At 35.7% G+C, this 17648-nt stretch overlaps 1 protein-coding gene across 1 annotated transcript in view; it reads right to left on the bottom strand.

Annotated features, from left to right (window-relative positions):
* Positions 1–17648, bottom strand: part of LOC110167575 (microtubule-associated tumor suppressor 1 homolog) — a 71752-nt gene that overhangs the window by 51681 nt on the left and 2423 nt on the right. The window contains exons 3-4 of the mRNA XM_020932938.2: positions 3852–5613; positions 3359–3688 (exon numbers count right to left, since the gene is read on the bottom strand). Coding sequence (XP_020788597.2) covers positions 3359–3667 — 309 coding nt within the window. The 5' untranslated portion in view covers positions 3668–3688; positions 3852–5613. The remainder of the gene's footprint in view (positions 1–3358; positions 3689–3851; positions 5614–17648) is intronic.

Genomic DNA, 17648 nt, shown 5'->3' on the forward strand with positions numbered 1-17648 from the left:
TTTCCATTTTGGTTTATTGCACTGAAAACCATGTGTTCTTACTCTGAGCTGGCTTGCACCTCCACAAACCTGACATTTATTTGGCCTGGAGGATGGTCTCCTACTTGTTTCCATGGAAATGTTGTTCCTTTGGCTATAATATTCCACAATAAAATGTATCTCCAAGGGGAATATTGCTAAGGATGTTCTTTCTATTTCCATGGAATCATGCATACACCTTCAGAAACTTGCTTACTGTACCTTTAAACCAGAACTTTTGCAAATTTAAAAAGGGATTATAGAAAACATTGCCCTTTATAAACTGAAACAAACAAAACATATTTCAGAACAAAACCAGATTAAGCCCGTCTAAACTAGACTAAAGCAGGGCTAGACCCGATCAGCTCACATGTTGCATAAATAATTTTTCCTTGCCAAACCTGCTAGAGGCGTCATATTTAGTACATTGTGATTTGTTTCCCTGAAGTCAGTATCTCTGAATGCATTTGTTTGACACTCCTGTGATGCAGAAGTCCTCCAGGTATTTTGATTGTATATTTTTTGGGGGGCAGGTATTAACTTTTAAAAACATGCCAAAGCAGCAACAACAAAAAGACAATGCCTTCTGCTTGTCTCCATGGACATTGCTTCTGTTGAAATAGAGCTGTGCAATTAATCAAATTTTAATCAAGACTGAGATTCTGTCATTTGTAATGGTCAATGTTCAGCTTGGGTATCTTTACTGGAGAGGTCTACAGCCAACCCTCTGTCAGTAAAAGCATGCAGTTTAGAGCAGAGTCCAGACTTTGGAAATGTCACTATTTTTAGTGTTAAATTGCAATAATTAAAAGTTTGTTTTGTTGGTGAGGTGGAGGTGATATAGTGTAACGTTTCACATAAAGCAATAACATTTTAACAGAATCAAACAGAACCAAAAAAGGCACCTTTAAATGTATTACAATTGCTTCTTGCACAATTCTGTAGATCACAAACATGACATCTTAAGACCTGGGAGGACAGCATATGACAGGAGAACAATGGCTAGATCCAACAGTGAAGTTGAATTTCCAGTTATATATCATATTTTACTTAACTCTGACTCCATACTACTCCCTACTACTTACTGTATTTACTACAGTTACAGTTTGATTGCATGTCAAGTTGTCATAGACTTTTTTACATTTGAGAAGTATGGTTTTCTCATTGCCTTAGATTATGTATAATTGAGACTTTACCCTATGGGAATGTGGTTTTGAAGACCCTTATTACACTGTTTTCTGACCTATGTGTAATATGTGTTTAACACACAAACCTGGCATATTTAGGCTGAGTTCATCTCTCAAACAGAAACAACTGTACCTTGTGATGCCATGTCATGCACTCAACTGTATTTTCAAGCTCCATACACATTCACTAGAATCATTTGCATAGTTTCAACCCTAGAATTGATCATCTCTACTGAACTAAAGGTCAAATGTAGCTGTTTACTTGAAAACTATCAACAAACAAAGCATTTTGAGCTTTGGAGATATACAGACTAACAATGCTCACTCAAACGTGTGAATGAAACAAAAGACAATTCGAGGTAGTTTTTGATGATGTAACAGCATTATAACATGGCTTAAAGCTCACAAGAATAAATTTTGTGTAACATGGGCTATTTAATGTTAATCTTAAATTCATACAGGAACATAAGCAGTTACTTTGTTGTGAGTCAAACTCTGTGAGAAAATCTGTTTTAGTCCATTGTTTTCATTAGAAAATAGAACCTGTTCTGTGCTGTCCACATTCCTTCCATAAGTATAATTGGAATCTGTATTTGCATGCACGTAGAAGCTATTAATCATTAAGGAAAAACATGTTAGCATAGTTTTTTTTTTTTAAAAAAGGTCACACATCTTGCTTTATAAATATATTTTGTTTTGTGTTTGACAATGCAAGAGAATATTAAACACTTTACCAGAAAATGTATTATGTGTCTTTGCCCTCGACTTGCAACAATGAAGAAGTAAGTATGTTGAAATGGCTAATTAGCAGCACAGCTAAAATGAAAAACATGTAGTAAATTAAAATAATCTTCAATTTCATCTTAAATTTAGCAAAGTAATGTGTTTTGAATTAATTCTTTTATGGTTTGGTTAGCTGTCCCACCACGCACAACTGTCCCACTTACATAACATTTTGAAGCGGTACCCTACAGTAAATATTACAAATATATATATAAAAATAATATAAATTGTTATGGTTATGTTTTCAAAAGAAGGTTTGGACATTTAAAAAGGATGAAAGATTTTTGTGTATGTAACTTTTTTTTTTTTTTTAATGCTTTGCCCACTTATCCAGGCAGAAGGTGATGCCTGGTGGCAAGTTCTAACTTGGCAATGTGAGAATGAATGTACTTTGAGCAATAAATACATCCGTAATTGAGTATCTGTAGTGTGGAACACTCCAAGCAATTACATCTCCATTGAAACAAGCAAGTGTCATACAACCCACCTGAAAAGTCTTATAGTGTGTCTTTAATTTAATGAGCACTGCCTTATAATCAGGTGTTTTTTTGCCTTCCACATATCAATACCAACACATTCATCGCTAAGAAGTTCACACATTCTCCACTGTAGTCTCAGTGTATGACACCTTTAAGTCTATTGTGCTCCCACTGATCCCATATTAAATAACAATAGACCCATCTGATGCATTACAGCTCAGTTCTCCACAACAGAAACATTGTGCCTTTTAGCCTTATCTGTTCCTGTGGCATTGTTTTGTTTTGGGAGCAGTATGACATCATCTCTAGGTGCCTTCAGTGACCTATGCATTTGCCCCAAGGCGAGGGAGGCGTGTACACTTTAGCACGCACTCTTCTTGTCCATAGTTATATAATCTGTATTCTTATTTTCACTGGTGTAACAGATCTGGTAGGGTGCTTTGTTTGCTTGTCATGCACTTCCCAAGGAGCACATGTGCTACTTAAGGGTGCCCTATCCATCTTTTCTGCTGATGGGTATGTCACCTACTTGTCTCCATGAAAGATTACAAGGATTTCACATCATGTAAATATCTGTCAAAACTTAGGAATGTTCCACAATATGACATAATTCCATCAGGTGGCAGGTCTGATCTGTACAGAGATGACCCTGCTTACAATAAGAATCCATGTTTTTCCAGGTATTTTTTAGTTTAATGTCATAGGCAAAGAAATAAGATATGCACTGAGAGAAGCAGGTGGTGGGAGTTACTTAGTCCACCTTTAAATAGTCTAGCAATTCTTATTTTCAGTGTTTTCTCAAATATTAATGCTCCTGGATATGTTCAAATGCGAACTGTGAACTTAAAAAAAAGAAATCACAAAAAAATATGCACAAAAACACAAACTGACCTTTTCCTTGGCTGCAGCATCTTCACCCTTAGTTTCTTCAGTCACAGATCTGTTTGGATGCTTACTCTCTACAGATTCACATGTTACTTCCTTCTCTTGTATTTTCCTAGAGGCTCCCACATTAGTGGCCTCTTCTGACCCCAAAGAGCTCACAGACGTAGACCGGTTTCTCTGGTTCGGGCTTGGGTTCTGGTTTGGGCCCGGTCTGGACTTTCCCTTTAGTGGTCTTAAAATGGCCACTTTCATCGGACTGAGGGGAGGTCTCTGGAGTTTAGCAACAGGGTTTATGGTAGCAGCGGGTCGCTTCATGTGGACTGGAGAAGATTTGTTCTGTGAAAGAAAAACAATTTACAATTTACAAAAGAAGGATAATTTTAGAGGTAAACTGCAAAAAGAGGTAACAGTATCTATCTCTATGGAGACACCAGAAGAGTAACAAAATGCACCTTTAAGATAGGATATTGTTAAACCTGAGATACATTTTTCTTTGTACCTGATTGGCTGTTTTTGTTGGAGAGGAGGTCGCCCATGATCCCACTTTGGACTTGACATTCTTCAGGTCTATTTTTCCTTGACTTCTGATCTGGTTTGGAAGCTATAGGTCTTGCAATCGCATTCACTCTTGGTTTCCCAGCTTTCTGCAAGTCATTTTTGGGGACTTCTATTGACTTTTCTTCATTGTCACAGACAGGGGGCGACATTTGTATCTTAATTTTGTCATCACTAATCTGTTTTCCCACATCTTTGGTACTTGCTGTACAATCTTCACTACTTTTGTTTTCTCTCTCCCTCGGTGAAACTGTCTCCGTAGTATTTTGGAAGTTCATCACCTCAATATCACGCTCATCTTTGTTAGCTAGCTTAGCTTCTTTGCTAGCCCACCGTGCTGCTACTATCGCTGTCAAGCTAGTTCTTTGCAATTCCATATCTGAACCAATTGACAAAAACATGGCTTCTTCATCGTCATCTTCGTCATCAGGTATTTCTGTGGTTGAATCAGGTGTTAATGATCTTTTACGACTAATATTATCGCTACTTTTATCACTATTTCTCTCTGAAGTTGCACTGTTTGTTGATAATGCAAGAGTAATATTTTCATTCCAAATTTCAGGAGTACATTGGCTGCTGTTTGCATCTAGGTAGACTGAAACGGAATTATCATTTGATTCTGATTGGTCGGTGATAGTTTGAACCCTTTCCACATAAACCAAATCTGTTTTATCACTTTCCTCTTCCTCTTCTTCTGGTGGCCATTTTGTCACTACGATGTCACCAGCTTTGTCATCAATCACTGTTGTCAATAAAGTTACTTCAAACATGTCATAATCTAAGGGACTGTTTATCCGCCCGGGGCTGTTTAAACTGCTTAAACTTCGTAGAGATTCTGGGGAGGATTCGCCCAAACACGATGAAGCAGAGGAGGAAGAGGAGGAGGAAGAGGAGATAGGAAATGCATTGCCGTTGTGGTCTCCAGAGTTGTGCAAAGCCAGTCTCATGCTGGACCCAGTTTTGGGCCTGCCAGGGACACACCCCAACTGTTGAGAACCACTCATCTTGGGCTGAAAAAGTACAGGGTATCTAAATAGGCACGCAACTAATAATGTTTTTGTGGCTGACTAGTCAAATAATTATTTCTATTGTAAATTGGTACTCCTTAAATACATTAATCATCCAAATAAAAAGTGGAAATATGGTGACTGAAGGCTTCTAAATAGAGAATATTTATGAATAAAGTGTATTATTGATGAAAACCAGAAATTATTTATTCTTTTTTGACACTCACTTTTAATAATACTGCTGTCCTTGTTTTTCGTATGTGTTTTAGAGTCTGTATAGTTCAGATAATGATTACATTTTTTATAATAGTATAGTATTGTGGGCCTAGATCTAAATAAGTTAGATAGCCATACACATATGTTGTTCCTTGGACTTATTTTAAGAAGTTATAAAGCAGTCAGCTCGCATTATGTCGCAAAAAGAATTCTGTCAACTAGACAAAAGTCACCGCCATATATCTGCTTGAAGGGAGGTGCTAACTACTCTGCAATTAACACACCCTAGTTGTTTACAATAAGGAGTATCTGTTATTACTTAAGTCTACCGAACAACCCTAAGGTGTGTACTTCTCAATTTATGCTTTGAATTTAGTAATCGTTGGTGAGGCGATCCAGTGTCCAGCCCACTGGGTGTCATCCCATTGCAGCATTGATGATTTATCCTTCTTCTTTTTCAAAACCTCTACTTGAAGATGAATCCTGCAAAAAAGCAGAAGAACATACTTGTTACAATGAGTATAAATTTAATTAATTCCTTATAAGTAGGGCAGAAAAACTGAATTCTGATTTTTCTGAATCTTGCAATTACGATTAAATTTGCAATACCTGTTTAAAAAGAAGCATTCTGTTCCAGGAGGATTAACATTTGAGAGAAGACTGAAATATGAACTGCTAAACTAGAATCCCTTGCATTTCAGAACACGTTCGTAGAGGTTTACAAGTTTTCACAACAAGATTTTTCTATTTTTTCTATAACTGGGCATTCCGGTTTCCCCCATTAACCCAAAACATGCAACATAGGTCAAATCCTCCTGCAAAGGTAGTCCTAACCAAGTCTAGCAACAAGATCACCGAGACCAGTCAGGCACAGTTGTACTTTAATTTCAGCTTAACTTTGTGATGTAATAATTATCTGATCAAATTGCATTTTGAATTTAATCACGATTCATTGTGCAGCCTTACTTGCAACAGAATGAAGTTAGAATATTATACAGAATCAGAATATACTCTTTTTATATACCTTTTTCTCCCTATGTAAACCAAAATAAAATTTAAACTGCATGAACCAAGTCAGATAATAAGAAATCTACAGAATGGATTTAAGTATAAGTTAAAATCTTAGTCCTACTTGCTATCATTCCAAGCAATAACACATTTTTTAAAAGCTGTCAAAATAATACAATCTACACAAGACAGTTGGAGAGCTGTGAAATACTGCCCTCTATAGCTCAAACCAGGAATTGCCATTTAAAGGACTTCTAAAGGACATCAGAGTAGAGCAGCTTCATAGAGTGATCAGAGAATGCATTATCGTTGCACAGTGGTACCTCCTGATCGGGTTTATATGGGTCAAAAACGAGAAAAGCTGCTATTTAAAACATCAAAACGAGGACAGAGCTCCAAATGAGAACTGGGACTATTGCATCCCACAGGTGGAGAGAGGAACCGAGAACTAAATCATCAAAATAGATTGCTTCAAAGTAGAAGGCTTCTACACTTGTACATAACCTACATAAACATTATCTTTCTCATTTATAACTATTTATTTATATATTCATCATTTAAATAAATTTGATGGGTTGTGCTTCTTTTTATGTCAGTATATCAATTACATTTTATTTATCTAAAACAACAACCATAGGATTTTACATGTTTTTTGTAAATATATTTCTTCATTATTCACTACTGTGTTTAAAATCAGTCTGACTGTGAAGTGAAAGCATCATCAAATTTTAATTACTACCTTTGAGTGCCTAGAAAATCACTTATTTATAACAGTATATGGTGAAAATTTGGTTTGCAGGATAATTATATTGCACAACATAAAAAGTGTAGTTACTAAAATAAAAACAGCCCCTCCACTCGCCCGTGAGTCCTACTGAATAAATAAGGCTCTATCTCTCTTCTCCTGCTATGAGTTCACACATTAATAAGTTAAATATTGACTCATTTTTCAAGGATCTTATAGGCACTGAAATCAACACAAGCTGTTTCTTCACTTCATGAGTGGGCAGAAGAGTTGGGTTTTGTAGGTTTTCCAAATATTGTGGGACTTGAGCGATGCAGAGGCTAAATATAAACTCTGTGTCTGAATTTTTGCCAGTTCAGGAAAATGTTCACTTCAAAATCTCCATGGCAACAGCACTGACAATACTAGACTATTTGTGCATGGACTTTTCAAGATAGAGAGTTAAATGCTATACACTGGAACATAATGGAACATAAGATCTCCATGGAGACAAGCAGGTGGCAGACCTACCAGCAGAAACGTTACACTTTTACACTTAAGGTTAACTTAGGTTGCGGCAAACTCACTAAATATCTAAGTACCACCATAAGATAGAAAATATCCCTTTTTCAAATTAAAACAATACTGAGCAGATAAAAGTATATTTTATTTAGTATGGCTCTTAATATTACTCTATCTATCTATCTATCTATCTATCTATCTATCTATCTATCTAATCTAAATTGTTCATATATCATATTTGAGTGTAGCAGTCTCTGACATCTCTATCAGTAGCATGCATTGTCTTATATCCTGTTATCCAGCCCTGGTCCTCAGACTCGGAGGAGCTGTCCCAGATATTGGCTCTGCACAAACTACTCAAACGAAGCCTGAAAATGACTCTGGCTTAAACTGGTCACATCTCTCCATCTTGCCCTGAGTCTTGTCCACTCCTATTAGAACAACCCCTCCATCCCTGACAAGAATTGGTGTGTAAAACTGAAGAGGAGGTTAGGAAGTTGCGGTACCTCCAAGTACTACTGTGCATGGACTATATGTGATATTAAAAAAAAAAATCATACTAATCCTAATTTGAGTCATTTTAATTCAACAATTTCAATAAATTTGCCCATTACTACTCATATATAATTTTATAAATCATCATCAGACAAAATAAAATCAAATAAAACATGATTTGAATTTTGAATCTTTGCAGTTTGATATTGACTTATTTTGTTTTCTTGGCTTCAACATAATTTCATCTAATAAAATGTTCTTGCCATATATTTATAGCACAAGACAATATCGATATACTTCTATATATTCTGGCCATATACAATGTAGCCCTAATCAAAACTAATCAAAACTTGTTAAACAGGATAAATTGTTTTGCATCAAGTTTGTGGATGCACTTGTTTACAGTGCAGTGGGTTGAAGGAAGCTTTAGTAAACGCTGGCTGAGCAGGTTTGGCCCAAAGGAGGACAGAGTCTGAGGAAACATGGACTGACAGAGACTGACAGTCATGAACACAGGATGCAGCAGAGACAACGGGAGGGGGGAGTAATTACACAAGAATAGAACAGAGTATTTCAAGTTAATCTACTCCACTGGAGACTGGTAGTTTAAGAAATTATTAGTAAAATTAACGTGAGTAAGTAAAAGTTGTTTTGGTTCAGTACAAATATGTTGTCTTAGCAGATCCAAAGGGTCAAAATGAGACTGCTGTGTCTTTATTGTCTGCAAAAAAGGAAGCAGGGCTAATGTACTGCTAGCACGCTATTTGTTAACATCACAGTGTGTGGCTTTGGTCTATGAAAGTTACTAATAAGAGTGCTTAAGAAATCACCACTATAAAAAATGTGGATATTAGGAAAGCGTTGCGCACATGAGGAATAACTTTGGACCACTGCAAATTCTGTTTTTAACACTTTTAAGGTGGTAACAAGGTATAGCATCTTTAACAGTTGTGTACTTTAGGAAAAACTAGATCTATGTCAGAGTTAAACAAGGACATATTAGGAACTCAATTTGAGACTAAACAAGGACTAAACCAAGATTTAAGAGTCCAGGAACCTCAAATCTTCCCGACTCTTTAAGTTGACGTTTATTTTTATTCTAACACCTTATTTTAGTTATGCCTTTTATTTGATTGTAGTTAAATATTTACTATTCATTGTTTTACATTCCACCATATTGCATTTTGCTGAAGAATACTCCTAGTTCACGGACAATGGCAATACAACTTTCTGATTATGATATCTACTAAACCAGTACTATTAAACTAAAGACTAAACACGGACCACACCTGACCTGAATTAAACCAGGACAAAACAAATCTAGAATAAACCAGGACTAGACCAAAAGTAAACATGGACGACCATAAACCAGATCCAAACAAAGATTACCAGGAATGGCCAGAAAAGATGCTGTTTTGGAGATGCTTTGACTTGTTGTCTGTCAAAATGTACCAAACCTGCTTAAAGGTGAAATCGGCTAAAAGTTTTCTGGTGCAGGGTTCACGACTGTGTGTCATTGCATTGCCTGAAATGTTCCACAATATGGCATTAACTTGTCTGTTTTTCATTTTTTGAAATACAGGCATTCAAAATCTGTTAGGTGGAGGAGAATCACCTGCTTGTCTTCATGGATATTGTTTTATGTCATTTTGTTTAACATGCTAGAAAAAAACAACATTTCTGTGGAGAAAAGAAGGTTTTTGAATCCTCCATTAGAAAAGTTACATAGTGCCTCTTTAAATGCTTTGCTTCCCTTTTTCCTCCTTTTTATCTTGGGGACAAAATGTTCTATTTTCATCGTCCATGACTTCACAGAGTTACACTGGTCAAACTTTAAATGCTTAAATGCTTTTTTTCTATATCAGTCAAAACATTTCAAAAGTTTTACTCCCCCTAACTTTCCCTGTGTAAATGGTTATGTAACAGTTCTGCAGAGCTCCAGACCAATGATGTAATTTTCCCCATCATCCTGGGATGATATGAAGTAACACTCTGTACCTTTAAACCATGAAATATACAGCGCAGCAAGGCAAAGCAAAATTGTCAAAGCAAAAAATATACCACGTTTTTGTTTTGTTTTCTTGATTTCAACATATAAAAGAAGTTTTGTTTTGATTTGCTTGATTACCAGTGAAAATGTTGATCTGCAATATGGCGTCTTAAAAATAAGCCATTAAAGATTGCTAAAACATGCACAAATCATTCCAAATACAACTTCAGGTGAGTAAATGAGAAGAGCAAACAACTATAGCATGTTTAAAAGCTCTGATAATCATTGCTTTTCATATTAGGTCTGTTTTAAATCTAAACTGTACAATCATTTTAAAACATAAATCACATATCTAATCACAATACTTGATATTTGTCCAAAATAGCTCAGCTCTACTAACTCTTTACTGTATTAAGGACCTCCCTCATTTGCCTGTTTAAGTTTCATCTGGTTGAGCTGTTGTCAGTTCTTTGTGACGGCGCTGATCTTTGACCTCCAGGAGTTTTCACTTTGATTCTAATGAGACCAAACCAAAGGAGTGCGCTCAGTGACATCTGCAGCTGACCACTACAATACTTCACCCCACTGTGCTAATCCGTCATTAAGAGATTCCACATTTAGGCTATAGGGATATGTCAAATACACTCAACAAAGGAAGTGTTTAAGACAAGTATGCCAGAGTCCTCCTCTCAGATGGAGCCAGTATTACTAGTACTATTTGTTTAGAATGTGTTTGAGATTGTGCATTTTAAGGGACACTATGTATTTGTTCTGTAGGGAGATCCGCAAATACTTGTTTCCATGGAGATTTTTTTACTTTGCTTGAAATGTTCCACAGTATGTTAAACAAAACACAGCTCCGGGTGTGTTTTTCATAAAGAAACATAACTGTATAGATCAGAAAATAGCATAATATGGGCCTTTTAAATATAATGATGTGAACTATGCTTTAGTGAGTAGTTTAACCTGTGATATACACTTAATACTTTTTTTATTCTTTTGCATTTATAAAATTACAGGTGTCTTTCTTGCTCAGATATTCTTAATATTTTGTCTGCTTCCAACTCTACAGGAATATAGGATTTTCAAAATAATACAATAATCATGCCTGAGAACTGTAAACTAAATTTCAACATGGTTACAGATACATGTATTTATATCTAAAAGTGCCTATTCCTCCACAGTGTAAAATAATGCAGGCTCAGAATACAGCACTGGTGTGGTGTTTCATTTGGGCTCTCAGCCAATCACAGAGCTCGATACAAAGACCCAGGTTCACCTTTCACCAAACCTCCTCTCATCATGTTACAGTAACACAGAAATCCTCCTGGTCTGGTCCTGGTTTAAACTTGGAGTCGTCCTGGTTCTGTTTTAGTACTTGTTCCATCACGGTTTAGTCCTGGTTTGGTTTGAGTTTAGTCCAGGGCTAGTTCCAGTTTATTCAAGTCCTGGTTCAGTCCTTGATCATTTCTTTTTCAGTCCTATAGTTTAGTCCTGGTTTTGTCCGGCTTCACTAATGGTTTGGTCCTGGTTTAGTCCTGGTTTAATCCTGATTTAGTCACACAATGATCGTTTTTAATTTAGGCTTGGTACAGTCCATCTTAAGTGAATGTTAATCCTGATTTAGTCTAGTCTGGCTTCTGTGATCTGGCTGAGTCCTGGTTTAGTCCTGGTTCCGTGCAGTCCTAGTTTAGTCCAATTTCAGATCTACCTCAGTCCTTATTTAGTCCTGGTTTTTAGTCTCAATTTAGTCCTGGTTTAGTCCCAATTTAGTCCTGGTTTGGTCTGGTTCAGTCCTTGATCATTTCTATTTCATTGCTGATTTAGTCCTATTTACTCCTGGTTTAGTCCAGCTTCCATCCTGGTTCTGTCTTCATTTATTCCTGGTTCTATCCAGATTTAGTCCAGGTTCAGTCCTGGTGTAGTCGTGATGCAGAGACCAGCTACAGTCAAAGTGTTGCCATAGCGACACATACTGCTTAGTCACTCACTGCTTCAGAAAAACTGAACCAAAAATATTAAATTATGAGGATAACAAAAGCTATTCTGTAATATTCTATCACAGTTTTCCCTGCGATGACTCTTTTCAGAGGAGAGTGTCTGCAGTTCTGCTTAATTAAAATGCAGTGGACGCATCAAATGACGTCAAAACTGGAAAAAAACGTAACAATGAATGAATCAGTGCAGCACCCTACACCAGTCAGTGCAGTGTCCTCCAAAGAGACTGAATGGGGACTATTGAAGAAGCACTATGTGACTTTTTCGTGGATGATTTGTGGTGGAGGCGACCCTGTTCGTAAAAATGCATTATTTCAGTATGCTTAAGCAATAAGAACACCTGCAACTGAATAAATGCAAGATATATATGTTAATGCCACACTGTGGATCATTTTGTCCATCTAAGGTAAATAGTAATAATAATAATTTCTCATGATTTTGATTTTATATTGCTTCTTGTAAAAAAAAACAAAAAAACACATTCAACACATTTGGGTGTAACTTTTAAAATTGGAGTAAAGGAGTAAATTCATAAATAAATCTACATTAGATTAGCTAATATGGAAGATAATCTCAATGGAAAATGAAATACTAACTACTTCACAGATAACCGAGAGGTAGAGCATCAGAGCATTAGTGTAATTGAAAAAGCTCTAAATGTCTGAGATGTTAAACGACCACAGTAAAAGCAGAAGCAGCGCTGGACCAGGGCCAGAGGAGAGTCCAAATATAATGTTATGTAAGAGCATCTCAGCACCAAACTAGAGGCATTGTTTTAATACATTGATATGGGATGAGTCATGGAGCATGCTCTGTAACAGGAAATCTTCTAAAGTATGTTTCTGGCAAACGTTTAGTAAAGTAGTCCTGGTTAAGTCTTGGTTTAGTTGGTTTAGCTTCAATCCTGCTTCACTGCTGGTTTAGGCTAAGGCTAAGACTCAATACCTATTCCGATACCATGATGATATAAAAAAAATAAAAATAAAAACAATAGAATGTGATTTCCAACATCAAATAATAGTACTTTCTTTTATATTACCATTTACATAATCCCTTAGTTGTCCAGGTAGGTTCCATAGAGGTCCATGGGTGTATACTAGACTATGTGCTCTTATAATTGCTCTTGTACAGTTTAAGATCATTCTAAAGCTATTCAGAAAGGTCATGTGAATGTGACTTTTTAAGTATCAATTAGTATCACTTTTCAAATGAGTATCTAGTTTCAATACTAGTTTTAGTATTCATTAGTATCTGATTTTCAATACTTCTGAAAATACTAGCCCCATATTAGTCCTGGTTTGGTCCTAGTTCAGTCCTTGATCATTTATATTTCAGTCCTAGTCCTGATTTAGTTCTGAGATGAGTCATGGAACCTGCTGTGAAAGTGTAATAGGAAATCTAAATGAGAGGATGTTTTTGGAAAGCATGTAATTAGATTTATAATGGAGGCAGAAAGGTAAACATTGTTGATTTGTAACTTTTTTCAAGTTGGTTTTCCAGACATAATTATCTTCCAGTTAGAGAGATGTTTTAAAGTCCCATTATATTACCTTACAGATAACAATGAAAGGAAAAAAAAATACTATCACCAAAAATACTTAGAAAGGTCTAAGAAAGTCAGATTTAAATGTTAAAAAGGGGTAAAACAAGGATTAAAGCAGAACTAAACCAGGAATCATCGATACATTCAATTTAGGATTCAACGAGGCATTGAACCAAATAGTGAATCAAGTCTAAACCAGGACATCAGCAGTTTATTAAACAATCTGTCTATAAATTTAATAAATATCCCTCTAGTATGACATGGTATGATATGTCCAAACTTGGTCAGAAGTGTCCACTCTCTCTGCTTTAGTGCTTAGGCTGAAATTCCACAAACAAGAGATAAGGCTCCATATACTCCACTCATACTCAAATATAGACAGTATATATATAAAGCACATTTAAACACTATGGAATTCAATATGTCTCCATGTTGGATCTTGTTCCACAATATGGCATTAAACCTCAAATTAAATCTCCATGGAGACAAGCAGGTGACACCATGAGGGCAAGTTACAGGTCAAATCTGGAGAAGTAACCCAACTCACAGTAGGCTTGTTTTCACACAGCCACTAGTTAGTTAATAGTCGCAGTCTGGACCGCAGTAAATGGCCACAAAATTGGAAACAGAATGAGAAAAAAAAAAAAAAAATTATATATATATATATATATATATATATATATATATATATATATATATATATATATATATATATATATATATATATATGATTTTTCAGTAATTGAGTAATTGTGCAAAAAGAAGACAGACATTTTGGAATTAAGTAATATGACTTATGACAGCCTATTTGAATAAAAATAAATACAAAACTTCCCTCACTCTCTCGTGGGACAAAACAACCACTTGAATGTCCAAGATTCACTACAGGCTCCACTTTGGCATTATGAGGACAGTAAAGTCTGTCTCAGCCTTACAGCATTGTTCAGTGCATGGATGTGATTGGTCAAATACAGTTACATCATCTCTTTGTGTCACTGATGCGTCCTACTGATTAAACGGTTACATGTACGTTTAATTAAAGTCTGGTTCTCTATGCAACACCATAATCCTGCTAAAAAGGATCAAGACTCGCAATGTGTCATCAATACGCCAGGATAAAAAGGGCTGTGTCTGCAAGAGTAGGGCATCTGGAGTAAAATATATGCTGTGCTAACATTTGTACATTTGTTCCTGCTTGTACTGGTTTGATTGTGTGTTGACATGATTTGGTTCCATTGGTTCACTCTATACTTGGTAATCTACTATTGTAGCCACAACTGCCCTGCCCCTCAGACCACCACCAACACACACACACACACACACCACATTCATACTACCCAAGGTGGGTAAAATATCTTGCTTAAGGACACAACAACAAAACTTGGTCTAAGCAAGAGTTGACCCTACAACCTTCAGGTCTAACCACTGAGTCACTGACAAGATTGAACCTTTCTGGACAAGCTGTAGGACAGTGTTGAGCTATATTAGAACTAGTTTAAGACCACATGATAACATTTAAGATACACAAGGCAACTTTTCTGAAGGAGACTCTGCTGCCTTCATCTCTATATAGAGATGTTATTGCTTTTTCTAGAATGTCCCACAGTGTGGTATTAAAATGTCTCACTCTTGCATTTATAAAATCAATAATCAGGTAAAAAATATCGTGCTGTATGTATTAGACACTTCATCCACATTAGTTATACAATTTTAAAAAGGGTAATACAATTGCAACTTGGGGTCACCAGCAGTGCCTTAACCTGCATAGAGGACACACAGGAAAAATACACATTTTTCTCAGTATATCAGACAGAAAAGCCATAGCTCCTATGAAAGCTCAGAACCTCCAGAATTCACTCACTGCGCTGATGAATAATCATCTTGAGAACCAGAATCTCAAATGACTGAGTCATTTATTTTTTTGATTGGGACAGTGCATGTTATTGACAGACATGATACAACATGAATGTAAACACAGCGGATTATAGCAAAAGGCTAATGTCAATCCATTGTTCCAAAGTACTGGAGTCACAAAAGGCCAAACAATAAAATAGTGCACACTCCATTCATCTCCATCATCTCCTAGATCACATGCATTTTAAGAATAAACTTTTCAGAATCACCAAGCAAGCAAACAAAATAACAGGAAAAACCCAGGCTACTTTGACATAACAGCTGAAAGGAAGGCGTGAACTATAAATGTTGACCATTCCCACCCACTGAACCAAGTCTTTGAGCTTCTCTCATTAGGGCGACAAAGTCCCAAGAGCCAGGAAAAATGTCTATGAGAATATGATTGTCCTCACTGCTATTTTTGAACAAGATATATATTACATTATTTATTCATTTTTATGAAAGGGGTTTTATAGATTGTGTTTTAATGGTAATTAGAGTGAATTTGAGTGTCTGAAACATGTCAAAGACAATTTTCTGTTTTTTTAAACACACAAGATTCATAATTTTGGAGTTGTACCAGTGAATATGTTGAGTATTTCGTTTTGGCTGAGCTCCACTCGAGCCAGAGGAACAAAGCTTCTCCTGTATGTTCTATTGTAAAGGGATAAAGTTACTTCAACAATCGTCTGCTCATGGCATCTGGAAGCTATCAGGGCCTCGTCTCCAAAGATTAAAACAAGAAAGTCCTGCTTAAGTTCTATGTTGCATCTTATTCTTATTCTTACAACTCAACTATTACTTGAATTTATTAAAAAAGTTGTCAAAGCTGTACCTGATGTTTCCTGTGAAAAATAGAATTAGTTCATTTTAACAGTGGACCAGTGTTATTCCTCACTTATCTTATGCATTCTTAGCATCATAGTTATCCACCACAAGGAGTTTAAAAGCGCTTTTCACACTTTTCAGAGACAAATATTTTCTCTAACAACAGCTAGCAAGCTAACAAGCACTTTCTGACTTTCGGACAATAAAACATTTTACAATTATAAACAGACAGCATGGAGCGGACTTATTTAGACACATTTTACTCAAACACATTGTAAACAATGACGTACAGAGCCTTTAAAGCATGATGGGGGTGAACAATATAATCAGATTTGGCATTATATCTAAATGCTGTAGACATTCAAAATTGGCCAGCTGAATTTAATGCATAACCTTAATTAAACTAATTTAACTGTAATATAATATTTTTCCCAGGATTTGATTCCTGTCAAGATGCTTATTTAACATAACCAGATAGCCTGAGGCATATTTAAAGTGGCACCGTGTCTATGGATGAAGGCAGGTGAAGTCAACAGGCCAAGTTACAGGTAAGATCTGTGAAGAGGCAATCCCACTTAAAGTAAGTATATTTTTTAACAATAAAAAATCTGTAATTACATTAATGTAAGATAGTTATGTTTAAATCAATATTGTGGGACATTCCAACACAATTACATCACTGTGGAGACAAAAGAGTGGTAGACCCAAACCACAAAAGTTACACTGTGCACCTTTAAGTGTACATCAATAATAATAAAAATACAAATCATGATTTTGCCTCTAAGAAAATTGTGCTATGAATTTTTGTGAAGTAAAGCAGATGGTACCATACAAACCTTTTAGAAATAATAATAATAATAATATTGATAATAATAAACAGATTGTGTTTTGTTGACATTGTCTTGGTAGACTATATTGTCCCCTGCATTTGAACTGTCCTTCAACCACTGACCTGTCAGGAGCAGTTGGTCAGGAGTACATAGGCAAACAATTAGCGCATTGTGTACGGTTGCACAATATCTCTCAAAAGTATCACAATATTGACTATTGTAATTATCGATATTGCAACAAACTGAATATATATCACAACAACCTCACACTCCTCTGACAAAAAATTGTTTACAACATTGTAATAGGCAGATTTAATTAATTATTTCCCTTATAAAGTCTTAATTACTTAATTTAGTCTTGATTTTGACGCAGTTTGCCTAAGGCATATAAAATTTTTAGATCTAATATAGCTGAAATTAATGTCTCAAAAAATAATGTATATTGATGATAATCTTGATATTACAGTAGTTAATACTCATATAACATATCACAATCATAGATAGAACATGCAAACTCCATATAGACAAGATACGCAGTACTTTCACCAATGCTCACCAATTCCTTCTAGATTTTTCATCACAAATATTTAATAATTTAGTGTTTTTCTATATATATTTTTGATATACTTCTTTATTAATAGCTTCTTTTTCCCAGTATTGCTGACAGTTACTCAATCCATTTGTTAG

Source organism: Boleophthalmus pectinirostris, unplaced genomic scaffold, assembly GCF_026225935.1.
Source record: "Boleophthalmus pectinirostris isolate CB_2022bp ecotype Guang Dong unplaced genomic scaffold, ASM2622593v1 HiC_scaffold_22, whole genome shotgun sequence".
In the NCBI taxonomy this organism is placed as follows: Eukaryota; Metazoa; Chordata; class Actinopteri; order Gobiiformes; family Gobiidae; genus Boleophthalmus; species Boleophthalmus pectinirostris.